A 16,690-nucleotide genomic window follows, 5' to 3' on the forward strand; every position below is an offset into this window, starting at 1 on the left:
AACATAGGAATTATAGTCTAGAAAAATAGACATTTTAGAATGTCTATATGTTAGAAAATAGAATAGATCTTACCCCAAAATTTAGCAAGAATCATAAACAGATTAACAATGTACTGAATATGAGAATTTGGATTATGATAAAGAAAATAATAACCGGGTGTTGACATAGCTTCCTGAGTTCTGTGCACGACCGTTTGAGCTTTGAACTTTTAATAAAAATTATAATTATTATTAGATTTTGTAAATTCAACAACAAAAAAAAATACTAAGAAAAATTTATAAAAGTAATCAAATTCCTTCAATTATATTAAAACACGAAAGACATCAGTATGTAAAACCATGTGATTTTATTTTACACTATGTACATTGACATAAAACGAAAAGAAAATGAATTCCATAATCGTATTAACTTGTCAATTACAGATAAACAAGTGACCTCAAGGAATATGTCTTTCTTTTCTTATGGTGGGATTTCCTTTACTTTCAATGTCAGTTCTGATGTTGTAGAAAGTTTACAGCAATTGACAAATTTCGACGTCATCTTGTAAATAGTGTATACAGCACTCAAATTACGTACAAACACAACCGGATGCAGACAGTGAAGTCATCCACATAAGCTTGAGAACTTTTCAAAATAATGTAAAAACATCCTAATGTTTTATTGCTTATTAGGATCATACATGTATACACATTTACAATAAAAAATACATGTGTGTATATCTATATACGTTATTATCTGCATGGTTTTAAACATACACTTACATATACACATCAACATTTTAATAACATTGTGCAAATTTGAAGTGAGTGCATACCACAGAGTTAAAAACAATTACGAGGGCCATTGAATTAAAAGTCGCTCAATAAAAACACAATTTGGCTTTATATAAAAAAAAAGATTAGGTTTTACAATAAAAACAAAGACGTTAAGAAGGCAAGTCTTGGAAAGAGTGGCACTTCAGCTTTGTGATTCTTAAACCATTGCATATAACAAAAATTATCTGTCCCTAGAGGTCATTTTAAGTAGTACCCAACATCTCACAGTCCTTTACAACAGCCAACGCTGCCACAAACCTGTACAACATAAATGTACTGATATCTACATAACCGATGCAAAGAGTACAACTCAACAATACTATGTCTGTATGTACATGAATTAAATACGTGTCTTCAAGCACTTGTGTGGCTAGCGTCAAGTGAGAGTAATGGCTTAAAACTAAAGAAATTGCTTACTTATAAAAGAAAAAAAAGAAGTATGTGTGTGTTTCAGTTATAAAAATAAATTAAAACTGCTAGAAGCCAAACAGCGAGGTCTCTAAAACAGTTAAGGGTGAAAGTGCATACTGTAGTACATCATGCGGTTACGGCCTATCTGTTCTCTGAGACGTTATATCCATTCAAGTCTTCCTCTTCCTTCCTCAGCAGCATATCTGTGGTTCTTCTGAAATGCGGCCAGTTGTCTTTGGGCCACGTGAGATTAAAGGCTCTTGTAACGCTGCATTCCGGCATGTAGTGTTTTTGCCCCAAGACGCATTGCGGTCAGTAGCTGTTTTCATGTCCTGCGAGGATGTAGAGATTGCTGTGTGCTGTTGGATTGTCTGTTGGCCGGCTCTCCAAAACCACCACTCTATAAAGAACAACACCAAAACAAATACCTTTGACCCTTTTCTGCAAACATATGCCCTACTACATTACAAAACATAGATTGGCACACCAGTAATAAAGTGTATAATATTAATTATACAATGACTTAATGCTTCTTCTCACCTGTCTGAACCCAGCAGTCTAAATATCCTCGAGTTGTCAGAAATCTCCTGTGTAATCTGGAATATAAACAGAATCATGTGATTACAACATATGCATGTCATAGTGTTAATTTCGTCAGACGAGACTAAATATGTTCGTCAACGACCTTTTATTCCATGACGAAGACGAGGCGATGACGAGACTGCACCAATGTCCAAAAACGCTAAGACTAAATTAACATGCATTATTGTTGACGAAAAAAGACGAGACTAAAATGTTTGGCATAAAATAAAAACTAAGATACATTTTTCTTGTATTTAGCCCTCAGGTATTCCTTACTAATTGATCACACTTATTCTCATTGGTGGTCAAATGTGACCATACACCTTAACTATTTTTAAAATAAATAGCCTATATTTTAGTTCAATAATATTTATTGAATGTTTTGAGGAGATACTTTGGTACTAATTACTATTTGTGCAATAAATATGGTCCATTAATGACCACTTAAAACATTTGTCTTCTAATATTTGTATTATTTATATTACAATTAGTGTAGTAATTAAGGTTAAAATAGAGATTTTCAATGCAAAGAGGCAAATTAGAGTCATTTTGTGGCTGGAAAATTAAAATTTTCATTTGTAATGCCATTACTGGTGCCTGTATGGCTCTTTAATAAATATGCATGTAGTCTAGTTGCTCAAAAAAAGCATTGCAGATCATAACTGCTTACTTATTTGTGAAATTTTAAAATGTTAATAATAGTGAATAGTAAAGAATGCAAGCAAATATAATTTAACCCCCAAAAAAGTTTAAAATAGTGCTAAAAGGCAAACTTATTTTTCCTTATGTACAGTAGGCTATATACATATGAATTCATACTGAATCAAGATCAAAATCGATATTTGTGCCCATCGTCTCATAAGCTAATGCTGATTTTAGGCATCTACGCTTTAAAAGTTATATGTATTTTATGTAACTTATTTTGCCACACAATATATAGAGTTTTCCTTTGTCTAAAACTAGACTAAAAGGACGAGACTTTTAGTCAACTAAAACTTGACTAACAAAAAAAGAAATGTGGATGACTAAATATGACTAAAACTAACAAGGACATTTGGCACAAGACTAAGACTAAATTAAAAATAGCTGACAAAATTAACACTAGTATGTCATATATTTTAACAAATAAAGTTGTGGTCAGAATTATTGGCACCCTTGGTAAATATGATCAAAGATGGCTGTAAAAATAAATCTGCATTGTTTATCCTTTTGATCTTTCATTCCAAAAATTCACAAAAATCTAACCTTTCATTTAAGTAAAATAATTGAGATGGGGTCACATTATGAAATAAATATTTTTCTCCAAAACACTTTCACTTCAATAAAAGGTTTGATTTTTTAAAAATGAGATGTTTTATATAAATATTTAATATACTATATAATTTATATTGTAATGGGTTTGTCTTTTCTGCTTCACAACAGGGTCCTAATCACTCCATCAGAGTTTTTTCTTGATATCATTGACAGGCCGTTTGTACATCATCTCTCACACATATAAAGCTGGACTTGCCTCATTGGACTTGAAGCTGCGTCCTTGCATGCCATGCCTCCAGAAGGCCAACACACTGTCTTGAAGGCAAACTAAGAGGGATAGATAGATGTAGAGAGAGAGACTTATTAAAACAAAAAAAATACTACAATAAAAAAAGAATTTTAGTGCCAAGGCCCCATACCTATTGATTCAATCTGGAAGTTAAAAGTCAGCTCTGCTGAGAGTTTTCGACTGGACTTTAACCGACCTTGCAAATTCACAATCTTAATGCACCCTGGAGATGAAGAAGAGAGGCAATTAATCACTATATCTGTTTTTTGATATGCTTGCTTTAATAATCTATTAATGGCATGTTCTGTACTTACGATCTAAGCAGACTAAAATTGTATCTCTCTCCAGCTGGGTCACATGCATCACACAACTCTGTGGGGTATCTGAAACAACAACAATTTTCTAGAATTATGCATTTCTAAAATTTTGGCAAACCGGAATGAAAATCTAATTTAAATCCAAAATGCACACAGACACAGACACAGACACAGACACAGACACAGACACAGACACACACACACACACACACAGCTGGGCAATCGATTAATCGCGATCAATCGCATCCAAAATAAAAGATTGTTTACATGATATATGTGTGTGTACATATGTGTGTGTACTGTGTATAATTATTATGTATATATAAATACACACACCATGTATACATTTAAGAAATATATATCCTCCTGGGACCCAGGAATAGACTTTTGTCCACTGAAGTGGACATTATATTTTAGTGAATTTCTCTGACATCATACACGGCACAGTTTTAAGTCTGGATGTAAAGAACACATTCAGGGCTTTGCAGAGATACCAAATGTTTGGAGGTTTCACCAGGACAACAACTTCTTGATCTTTAAATACGGCTGGCATTAATGTTTAGCACTCTTATGGAAATATGATAATATTTTGTAATTATAAATTAAATCTGATTAATTTTCAAATTGTTTGTTATAAATCAACATCTCAGGAAAATGTTATGGGGTTTCTAATCAAAATATGGCTTCCTGTTACAAAACAGGGCATTGATTTCATAAATGTCCACTGTAGTGGACGCCAGGATTAAAATCATGTTCATCAGGCATTTCAAGTGAATAGGGAAAGAAATTACATATCAATATTCCTATGAAATATTAGAATGAGATTATGAAAATGTTGCCAATTATTACTCCCATTATTGCTTCTATTTTCATTACATGTTGCACCAAGAACACATTAATATGCAAATTAGATGCAGTGTATAGATACATCGCATTGAATGGGAAAACCCAAGTATGGCCATTTTACCCACATATTGCATAAAGTAAAATGGCATATCAATGCATTTCGTTATATCTTCCATAACATAGTTGAGAATCATCTTTAAACAAAGTTTGTTTAAAAAAATCCTGAAACCTAAAAATTGATTGGTGAATTAAAAATAAATCCCATTGTTTTTGCCTATACATGCAATTTCATGTCATTTTATTTTTTAAACAGTTGAGTCCTGGTGTCAACTACAGAGGACATATCATATCATATGAATAAAATATGATTTTTCAAAAAAAAAATTCATGTGTTTCATATGCTCTAAACAATGTAATGACATGGAAAAAATACTAAATTCGAAAAACTTTTTTTTCCCTGGGTCCCAGGAGGTTAAGAATATGAATATTTTTTATATATAAACATTACATATTTTTCTTAAATATGCATGCGTGTGTATTTATATATACATAATAATTATACTCTAATCGATTGCCCAGCACTAATATATTTTTTTACGTAACATTTTAATTCATTAAATTACTTTACATAAATATAAATAATTTCATATATTTAAATTATAAATGTTTATAATTTTAAATATTATAAAAAAAAATTGAATTACTTATAAATGTAAAGATTTATGACACTTATTATCAGTGTGATGATATTTAAGTACCCACCAGAGTCGAACCAGTTGGATGTAGAGTTGGGATTGAGGGTCTCAAACCGCACCACCTGGTTAAGCTCTGTCCCTTTGCTCACAGCTATGCAGATGAGAGGATACTGATGCTCTGGAACCACCAACATCTCAAACACCTCCAGCGGGCACGGCAGGGGGAAGTCTATGCTCTGCAGGGAATGAGTCAGTGCTTAATTTGGAACAGCCAGCATGTGAAAATGCCAAGTAAAGCAATTTTAACCTGCAAGTCTTAAGTAGATGATCAGCAAATTTAAAAGTAAAATGAATAGCTAATAATATGGCCTACATTATATCCGTTTCCACCACCTTGAATTGTCAACCGTTTTCCCATGGATTTTAGTGTGATACTAATCTGCAGATCACCCTGTTGTAACATTGTTTTGCTGATGGAAACCAGTGACACTGGGCTCACCTTGACCAACATGAATTTCTGCATGGACTCCACCCACTCAAAAAGGACAACACTGGACTGAAAGGCACCGCACAGGTACTTGTGACCAGTATAAGGATTCCTCACTGAGAATAAACAAGACAACATATGGAAACAAAATACTGTATAATACCTTAAATAAAGTCTGCTTGATTATATTATCCTTAAAGTGTCCCTTTATGGTATTTTGTTTTGGAAGCCTCCTAGAATAGGGCTACAAAGATTCAAGGTCAAAAAACAGTTTAATTTTCTGATAATATACACTGCATCATCTCTTTCCTCACAGTGTCAGTGTAAAAGTAGAGGTTCACAAGCAGCCATGAAGACCTCAGTTGGGCATTATGCAAATTTGTTACAAACCTAAATAGTTTTATGAGAAAGACTGGAATTACTGACACCTCCTTTCAGAATCAGCTCTTTCTTATGGGAGACAATAACTTTATATGTCATGCACTTTTGATCTCTGAAACTTTGCAGACCTTTTACACTCACAAACAGCTATTACACACCGCATGAAAGGTAATATCCGAAATAGCATAAGAGGGGCACTTTAAAGACATCGGAATTATATGCTTGACATCATCCAAATGTATATAGTATATTTGACTAAATTCAGAAATACAGAAAGGAAGAAAAGTATGGGATCCGCTCACCTACACAGCACTTTTGACACCCTTTTGTTTCAGGGATCTTATTGGACACTGAATATTTCCTGAAATTCAAATACAAACATAGAATGGAAAATGTACATTTTGGTCACATCCTTACGCACACACAGAGATCTGAACACTTACCTGGGGATCATTTTGTCAGGAAATCTATATGTTGGTATGGCAACAGGGAGTTTCTGCATTTGTCGAGCATGCTCAAACAGGCCAGCCAGACTGTGAGAGTACAGATGACATGCTTTTCCTGTGGAAACACAATTTCACTATATGACATATATGATGTAAAGACTTATATATGATATGTTACTACAGTTAACTATTCTAGTATTATTACACGGCTCTGTGGAATACTTGATTCTGATTGGTCAATAGCGCATTCCAGCGGTGTGTTATTCCCAGATAACAACCGCCAAAGTGAATAACACACTGCTCATCCAAATACTACGAGTTATCTTGACCAGTACTACTTATATGCTTAACGCTGTCGTTGACTGTCTGGCGCCATTTTGTGACCACCAGGGGTTACAAAGGAAGACTTCAAGGGTTTCACGGCCGGAACTTTACTTTATAAAGTTTTAAATATGGATATTTTTCTTACAAAAACGCATCGATTCACTTCAGAAGGCCTTTATTAACCCTCCAGAGCCGCGTGGAGCACGTTATTTGACGGACAGCTGCATTTGTATGGACTTCAAAAACAGCTACAACTACTGCTATTATAAAACTTGGATTAGTCAGGACTTTTTTAATATAACGTTAACTCCGATTTAATTCGTCTGAAAGAAGAATGTCATATACACCTAGGATGATTTGAGGGTGAGTAAATCATGGGCTGATTTTCATTTTTGGATGAACTAACGTTATCCCTTGCAGCATTAATTTCAACATTTATGGTAAAAACATCTTTTCAGCAATAGATAAAGGCTTAAAACAGTTTGGAATGTTTTTTCTTCGCGGAAGCTTTGTGTAAAAGCTAATAAAATATTTAAATTCAAGACAATATTTTATGTCTAATTTACTTGAGACAAGTAGCCGTGTAATAAGCGGTTGTTATTGCAGAATAAACCCCTTCAGAATGACCCAGACGGGTTTATTCTGCGATTTAATTCTTATCACATTACAAGCAGTTCCACTCTATAATGTAAAGTGTGACCCAAAAATAAAAATATTCTAAAATTGTTGCAATCATAAAAAAACTCATTCTGACTCATTTGTAATCTGATATTTTTTAAAGCACAGCTTACCGGATATTGATAGCAGGCTGTTGCTCATGACATACAGCCAAGTACATCTCCTGGGGAAAAGCTGAGAATGACACAAAAATAGCTTTAGTAAAAAACAAAAACGACGCAGAAGGATATACATCACACAAATGAGTTTTTCCAGAAAATGTTTTTAATCATTTCATTTTTAAATGAAAAAGATAACTTTGTTTTGTAGAAAAACCAAAACATTTGCTTGAAAATGTCTGAAAAGTAGCATCATACCTGCTCCATGGACGTCTCATGCAGCTCATTAAGGTTTAAGGTGTAGATACCTTCCTCTGCTCCAAATATCAGATACTGGTCTGAACATGGAGGAAGAAAAAAAACAGACTTTTTCAGAGAAGACATTAGAATATGCTTAAGGAGGCAATATTAATAGATATAAGAATATACCATGAAATATTCAAAATCAACAAATACATTTTAAATGAATATAAAAAATTACCATGAGACATATTAACTGAGCTTACCACGTGTGTCTGGATTGATCCATGAGGTAGCGCAGTGTATTTTTAATGGACAGCCATTAAAGACTTTAGAGAAACATGCTCCCATCTGGACATGAAAATACAACACAATGGAAAACTCAGATGCGGCCAAAATAATCACGTTCAAAAGGTTTATATCTATGAAAACAAACACCACCATCAAAAAGGTAGCATGCATTCATTTGAATAAAAAGACATGGCAAGTGCTTAAGTCCCAATACAGTGCCATAGATCTGCAAATCTGAAAGAATCTATGATGTCCACCTACATGAACCTTTGGAGTTGGAGGGAGACCATTGCTGATGGGCTTCTATGGGAAAAACAAATGTATAAAAATAAAATTGAAGCAAAATAAATAATTTAAGTAGACACAGTATATACAGAATATAATATATATATATATATATATATATATATATATATATATATATATATATATATATATATATATATATATATATATATATATATATTATATTCTGTATATACTGTGTCTATATATATATATATATATATATATATATATATATATATATATATATATATATATATATATATATATATATATATATATATAGACATACACATATATGCATTAAAACAAGTATAGTCGTTATTAAATAAATAATTGAATATCTTTAAATATCTAATCATTAAATATCTTAATTATCATTATATCTCATTACCTATATATACATAACATATGCAAACATGTCAATGATTGATTATCCAGAAACCATAAGAATCACTATTTAAATGCAATGGAACCGAGCCATACTAGCAAATCTTTCTTGTCCTTTGGTGTAGGAACAGCAGGGGGCATTGTGGACTGTCTCTCTGTTGAGGGTGAGTGCTCAGATGGGCTAATTCCATTGCCTGTGGGCAAGAAAAGATACAGTACAGTTTCTTAAAACAGAGCACATTTGTAAAGAAAGTGTGCTTTGAATGTATATTCACATAAGAAGTTTAGCATTACGATCTAATGTTTCATATTTACTAAGCTACTGTTGCGATTTACAGCTACCATATTATGACACAATGCAAACTAGACAAGTGTAATGAATCAAAGAGGATGCCTGCAACAATGACTGACAGGAGAACAATCATTTGACAAGGAAAAGAATACAAGGGTGGAGTGGGTGATTCATGATGTCTTGAAGTGGGTGTGTGACATTTTCACATGCCAACACCATTGACGCCATTTCTTTAAGAGAAAGCAAGAGAAAAGTATGACATGTAATCTCACTACTGGCTGAATAAAGGGACTAACAATGGGACGGTTCGGAGACTGGTTTAGTGACTGGGGTTGAACTAAGTTTATAGGGGAGAGTTGAATTCAGTACGGGAGGGGCCTGTCTTACTGTCTCCTTCCTCATCATGATCTTCCTCGTCGTCAAACGAGACCTGCAGCCTTTCGTCGAACTGACTACATATCCCAGCATCCCCCTGGGCTTCCCACGGGTCATGTTCTTCCCGACTGGCCTCATTACCTAAACTGCTGAGCTTGTTTGCGGGCAGTCGAGGAGGCGGAGGTCGAGGGGGTACATTGGTGGATGATCGAGCCGGGCTTTCGGGCTCCGGCCAGCGCTTTATAGTGCCATGGTTACCGTCATGATCACCAGAGGAGCTTTGATGAGGTCCGGGACTGGCCTTTGGCTGGAAACGACAGAACAAAATTAGCAGTATGCTACCGGCTTCTGTAAGATCAATAGTGTGATTACTAAAAAAAGTGTGTGTAAAAAAAACTGTAGAAGCTGTTCACTGATTTCCGATAAGCTTGCTTCAAGGCAAAAGAAGGACTTGGTTGCTCAAAATAAAACTGCTAAATCAAAACATCTGAGCATACATTACCTTTCAAAGCTTTGGGGTGGGTAAGAATTGTTTAAATGTTTTAAAAAGGTAACTCTTATGCTCACCAAGGCTGCATTTATTTGATCAGAAATACAGTATAAACAGTTATATTGTCAAATATTTTTACAATTTAAAATAATTGTTTTCTATTTTCATATATTTTAAATGTAATTTATTCCTGTGATAGGAAAACAGAAGTTTCAGTAGCCATTACTCCAGTCTTTAGTGTCATGATCCTTCAGAAATCATTCTAATATGCAGGTTTGATGCTCAAGAACAATTTCTAATTACTATCAATGTTGTAAACTGTTGTGCAGGTTCATATTTTTGTAGAAACTGATACATTATTTCAGGATACTTTGATTTGAAATATAAATCTTTTAAAACAATATAAAAGTCTTTTGTCACGTTTGATCGATTTAATGCTGAATAAAAGTAAAAAAACATATACATATACATATACATATATATATATATATATATACACACACACACACACACACACACTCAGTACTTAAAGGGGTGATGAACTGAGAAATCAACTTTCCCTTGAGCTTCGGATATATAAAAGGTCATAGTAATATAAGAATATCCTGTAAATTTCAGAGCTGAAAAGTTCCTTGTTAGTCAAAGAAAAGCTTTTATTGACACCAGGCCCAGCAAACGATCAATCTCAGAATGTGCCAGGCTATTACGTCAGAGTGTAGTGAAGCACCGCCTCAACAGAAGAACAACGCCTGATTCTGTAGCCCCGCCCACCGACTCATGCCACTAACATAACACAGGCCTACATGGAGCTAAACCGGATAGAATTTCTAAACATACCACATAAGCTTCATTCGGATTCCAATATTATGAATTCATGGATGAACTTTATTTTTAATGAATATCCGGCTCACGTGGGGAAGACATTGCGCGTCTGTTCTTTCATTTCACTGGATTCGTTTGTAAACAAGAGAGTGGATTTGCAGACAGGATGAGATTAACCACACTTATGTGAGTAAAATTATATGCGACAGTATATTATTATTATATATGTGACAGTATTGCATTGTTACAGATCGTTTGAAATCTATTAATTATGTGTACGTGTCTAACTGAACATGAAAACGTGAAAAGCTGAAGAATCCTTTATTTGTGGTGTTGTTGGTTCATTGTGAATCGGGATCAGACTCGAACAGGTAACGTTATGGGCTAGGGCTCGCAAAGCCCAACGTCCCGGGGCTATGTGTTTTTCAGACGGGCTACCAAAACGTAAGCCCAAATCTTAAATAGTGAAATAACATTCTTGATGTGCGTTCACTCTCTTGACTTGATATTTGAAGGAAAAATACAATCGCGGAAGTTTTGATCATGCAGTCTGCGACGTACTTGGCACGCGCATGTGTGTGTGTGTGTGTGGATGATAGATAAATCATTGTGTTTGTTTGATAAAGATATTTTGCGAGCCCTGTGGGACGAATCATTTCGGTTGCCGTTTCTCACAGGCTTTCAAAACAATTCCTCGTGTAGCCTACTCACAAGGGAGCTGAAGCTCATTAAATATGCAAAACTGTTATCCAATCCTAGCCGTGGGTGTTTACTTCCAAGTCTTCAGTGCGGCACGCCCATAAAAACCCAGTGTTTCTTGAGAGAGCCACAAAACCAGGGTAGAAAATAGCCTATTACTTATCAATTATGATGTTTTTGAAAAAAAAAACAGTTCATGACCCCTTTAAATATGTATATATAATTTATTTTACAGTGTCCTTGTTACACGTTACATGAAGTTACTGTAGTAGTAACTTATGCATAACTACATGTAACTAAACTAACCCTAAACAACCCCTATTCCTAACCTTAACCCTATAGTAAGTACATGTACAGTAGTTAATTATTATTACTCGGTACTTAAATGTATAATTTCACTGTAACACGGACACCGTAAATAAAGGGTAACACTTTAATTTACAGTGTGTTTTTACATACATTACATGTACTTTCCATAGTAATAACAGTAAATTATGCATAATTACAAGCAACTAACCCTCAACCAAACCCTAATCCTACCATAACCCTATTGTAAGTACATGTTGTTAATTAATATTACTCAGTACTGAAATATATAATTACAGTGTAACAATGATACCTTGAAATGAAGTGTAACCCAATAAAGGTGTAACCAAATCCCCAAACCTTTGAACGGTAGTGTAACTTTTCAACACTAAAAAAGGCTTACTAAAACCATTTGATACCATGTAACTTGTTTGGATCTTTACCTTGGGAGGAAGTGGTGGGGGGACCTTAGGCCTCATGGTAGAGTTTCTTGTGCTGAGACAAATCAGATATCCAATTAGTTGAGTCACAATGCTAATTATTTATGTTAATTATACTACAACCGAAGAACATAATTTGAGGGCATTAACAGGATGTTAATGGACCTCTGCGCTTGGTTTCATCTGACACCGGACCAACAGGGGTACAATAAAGGACAGGAAACAAACAACAAATAAGCATGCAATCAAATGCACCAGGAATGATTCACCCTATAATGAAAATTCTGTATTTACTCAGCCTCATGTCATTTCAAACCTCTATGCTGTTAGTTTTTTCCGTGAAACACATTTTTGAAGAATTAAATCCAGCACAAAAGTGACACTGGCTACTTACATGGTGCCTTTTTTGAATATGTTTGGTGGTCACTAATAACAGCAAATAGATTTGGAACATGACGTTGAATAAATAAAGATAACATTTGTATTTTTGCATGATCTATTCCTTTAAATGTACAAGAAAGCCAGAATCACTAAGAGAGCATGCTATGAGTGTCATGCCAGTAGTTCACTTGCATTTGATTTTGGGAAAATATGGCTAAAGTGGCAGTTGGATGAACCACAATATTCTAAAACGCCTTCTAGCCAAGGCATTGCCAAATAAAGGGAAAAGAGATGGACTGTCCAGCAAGAAAAGAAAACAGATGAAAGAATGATTCCCATGGAACTAAAAAGACCATGATATACTGGCAACATTTTCAGGGGACATTGAAAAACAGTATATGAGAAGTTAAGATGTAAAAAATATTCATATGATTCAAAAAGTACAACAAAAAAATGTCAAGGCACTTGCACCAAAAAAGTTGCCAGTGCATCATGATTGTATAGTGTTTTATCCTCTAAAGCAGCAGGGAGAAATTGGCTCTGGAATCAGAGGAACTTACTGTTGCAATTCATCATCATGATCATCACCATCATCTTCACCCTCATCATCATCCTCCAAATGAGCCTCATGCCCCCTAATGAGGATTGAGAAGGTTGCGGCGCTCATTCATTGAAGATTATCAATTTGAAGCAACACTATTCGACTTCCCATGGGCGAGATTGAATGTTAATGGGCCATTCACATAGGGCATCCTGTGTAGTTTTTAATTGTTAGTCTACATAAATATCCACTAAACAGACTCTTTATGTGACCTTTGTGATCAATCTTGCTGTTTTTTCAGCATCTTATGCTAGGAGCGCCCTATTTTTAAGACACTTCCTTGTCGCCATTGTTTTTGAGCACAAGAATGCGTCCTGTGTGAATGAGCCCTTATACATCTAAAGAAATCAACAAATCATTATTGCATAATTACATAAATAATCAGTCTTGTGATTCAGTGATATTCCCTTTAAAGATGGAGTCTAAAACAATCTAGACATGCATCTGGAGAAAATTTCATTTAGGACTAACTGGTTAATTTCCCCCTGAGGAATGGAAAACTAATACTGTGGCAAAAATAACAGATCTCCAACACAGCATTGCCAAGCAAATCAGCCTTTGGTTCCACTCGGACAAGCACAAAAGGGCAAGGTTAGGTCACATCAAATATTGATCAGATGAAAAACCAGCTATGCAGGGGGAGAGAGAGAGAGAGAGAGAGAGAGAGAGAGAGAGAGAGAGAGAGAGAGAGAGAGAGAGAGAGAGAGAGAGAGAGAGAGAGAGAGAGAGAGAGAGAGAGAGAGAGAGAGAGAGATATGTACGGGTAGAGAATGACAGAGCAGCAAAAAGATGGAAAGATAGAGAGAGTGAGAGGAAGCCAAAGAAAAGAGAGCTATGAGAGAGCACAGGAGTGAAGGACACAAATAAAGCAACGGCATCCTACCTCTGGTGCAGCTCTTCTTCAACAGATTTCAAGAGGCTCCTGTAAAGAAAGAATTTAGCAAATGAAAGACGGTAAGTAACAGGTGATTCTTTCAGTGCAAAGAGCATGTGGAAACACACGATGAACAGTTTTATAACACATCAAGGGATCCATTAGCGTTCATTGATTTAAGGCTAAATAAACAGGCATTTACTGCTAATTTGTCTCTGATGACACTGGGAAACTGTCCAATGCTTGGTTGTTAAATTTTAAGAGAATGTCTGCTTCCGGCTGTCTAGGACCTATGTTCGAAAGTTGTTTATCTACACTGCGCTTCAATTATTGAACAGTAAGGTTTTCTGGACTAAAAGGGATTTAAAATAACAGCAAAAATCAGCAGATCAAAACTAGCTTCACATTTCCTCAAGAAAATACCAGTTCCCGTAAGGTGGCAAAATACATTTTAGGTTTTGTTTATGCATCAATAAAATGCTGCATCAGAGAAAACACACTGCATGTCTTAATAAGAAAGAAGATCCAATTGCAATTCGGTATGCAAATATAATGATATAATTACTTTGAGTATATTTTGAAGGGTCAACATTCCATCAACGCAAGCCGATGGAAAAATTTACTATAATAAACTTTAATCATAAATGTCTTAAAAACTATAACATTTGCAAAGACTAAAACAAGTCCCACAAAATTTGACAGACATAAATGACAATGATAGATATTATTATTAGACCCAAGCACCCCTAAATGCTAAAATTACATTTTTGTACACCATGTGCAAGAGAGAAAATACCATGGTGGATTGCTCCATCATAAAGCTAAGGCAGAACACAGAGTTCTTCTTGATTCCTAGCCATTAATCATTCATAACATTTAAGGTACACCATGTTTTTTTCCACTTGAAGTTCCTAAAAAAAATTATAATAGAAATTCTAAAAATATGTTTAAGCCGTTTTATTGTACATAAGGTGGGTCCCCCCTCACGATGGTTGCCATTTTGAAATTAAATTACTGTACACTACTCACTTTAATCTCAGTACTCCCCTATTATCAGGAACTATAAGGAATTTATATATTATCAGGAAGAATATTATTTTTTTTATTTGGTTAAAAAAAATATCTGTGAATGCAATATTTATACAACAGTACCAGTTACCCAATCAGTACCAGTTACCCGTTATCATGTTTTGCATGATTTATCCTCCACTACGGGTTTTCAGCTAGAATGCCACGAAAAACTCAAAAAACACAGCTAAAATGGGAAAGAGCTTTGAGCTTTTGACTGTAAAAATAGATTTTACAAGAAATCTGAGGTATATTTGTACAGACTGCCGAAAGCTACAGAAAAGAGAAGCAAATGGATCGCTGCATTTCACAGAAACAACTGGACTCCAGGCAGCGAAACGTGGTTTTGCAGTTATCATTTTGTGTCAATATTTTGAATTTGGGGGTAAAATCATATACCTATATATTGTATTTTTTTTGTTAAATATTGTATTGACAACTCATCAGTTAAATATTTACCATCTTATATTCTGCATGATTGAATGTTTTTAATAAAGCAATGACAAAAACTATACAAGTTAGTTATCTTATTATATAAATTATCACCCAGAAACATCTCTCTCTAAAAACACCCAATTATGAAGAATATAAAATGGCAAATATTTAATTTGTTGTCTATAGCCTGACGTCGTCATACTCAATTCTAGTCAGAATATGAGTCTGATACTGCTCCATTGGGCTGTGATAATGGGGCGTGTTTCAACCGCACCAGGAAAGACCTCAAATGGATAGACCTACAACCAATCAGAGCAACGGAGCAACGCATAGTTGTCAACAGAACTCAACTGCACACACACTGGAAGAAGTAGAAGAAGAAGATGAGTGAAAACGATCTTTGCGAGTGCTGTAAAAAGAATTTAAGGATACACAGAGTACTTACCAACACGATCATCATTTTTGAGAGAAATAGTAAAGGTGAATGCCAATACGAACAAGTTGTCCGTTTAGGATTAGAACGAATTCAACCCAAGCGCTCTTTGGTGACGTGAATGCTTACGTTACTGTTTATCATCTGTCCATCATCGTATAAAGCCCACCCTGACAATTTCATTGGTCCGAACAGCTCGGCTTCGAGCATAGTTGCTCCACAACGGATCAAGTCCAGACCGAATTTCCCAAACTCAAATGTTGTGGGCGGAGCTAAATTCAGCTGGCATCCAGGCTAATATATAACTATACATTGAATAAGAAAACATACATCATGATGACATGCATATAGGCAGACTGATCTCATGAAATGGCGAATGTATGACACGCCAATTCGTATGCCATTTTGCCGTGCTATCAAGACGCATAATTGGCTTTTAGCGTGTTTATCAACGCCATTTCATTCTATCCCCCTACACTGCCCCTACCCCTAAAGCTACCCATCACACACACACACACACTGCCTCTAAACCTACCCATCACAAGAAACATTCTGCATTTTTACAATTTCAAAAAAACATTATTTAGTATGTTTATAAATCCATTTACATTGTGGACACACACACACACACACACACACACACA

General features: G+C 35.0%; 1 protein-coding gene across 21 annotated transcripts in view; it reads right to left on the bottom strand.

The window, feature by feature from the left end:
- Positions 1–328: 328 nt before the first annotated feature.
- The window catches only part of map4k3a (mitogen-activated protein kinase kinase kinase kinase 3a), a 98,908-nt gene continuing 82,546 nt past the window's right edge, over positions 329–16,690 (bottom strand). For 4 of the 21 annotated variants that reach the window (XM_079844120.1, XM_079844116.1, XM_079844115.1 and 1 more), the window contains 18 exons: positions 14,120–14,158; positions 13,196–13,270; positions 12,258–12,309; positions 9,756–9,804; positions 8,927–9,024; positions 8,417–8,458; positions 8,131–8,215; positions 7,883–7,962; positions 7,640–7,700; positions 6,522–6,639; positions 6,381–6,439; positions 5,710–5,813; positions 5,278–5,446; positions 3,667–3,735; positions 3,483–3,575; positions 3,320–3,390; positions 1,768–1,823; positions 329–1,627 (listed from right to left, as the gene is read on the bottom strand). In XM_079844120.1, the coding sequence (XP_079700246.1) occupies positions 1,540–1,627; positions 1,768–1,823; positions 3,320–3,390; positions 3,483–3,575; positions 3,667–3,735; positions 5,278–5,446; positions 5,710–5,813; positions 6,381–6,439; positions 6,522–6,639; positions 7,640–7,700; positions 7,883–7,962; positions 8,131–8,215; positions 8,417–8,458; positions 8,927–9,024; positions 9,756–9,804; positions 12,258–12,309; positions 13,196–13,270; positions 14,120–14,158 (1,408 nt within the window). In that variant the 3' untranslated portion in view covers positions 329–1,539. Of the gene's footprint in view, positions 1,628–1,767; positions 1,824–3,319; positions 3,391–3,482; positions 3,576–3,666; positions 3,736–5,277; positions 5,447–5,709; positions 5,814–6,380; positions 6,440–6,521; positions 6,640–7,639; positions 7,701–7,882; positions 7,963–8,130; positions 8,216–8,416; positions 8,459–8,926; positions 9,025–9,509; positions 9,805–12,257; positions 12,310–13,195; positions 13,271–14,119; positions 14,159–16,690 lie in introns of all 21 variants that reach the window. The other 17 variants (XM_079844113.1, XM_079844109.1, XM_079844127.1 and 14 more) reach the window with 5 other exon arrangements.

Source organism: Gobio gobio (genome assembly GCF_949357685.1).
Source record: "Gobio gobio genome assembly, chromosome: 19".
NCBI lineage: Eukaryota > Metazoa > Chordata > Actinopteri > Cypriniformes > Gobionidae > Gobio > Gobio gobio.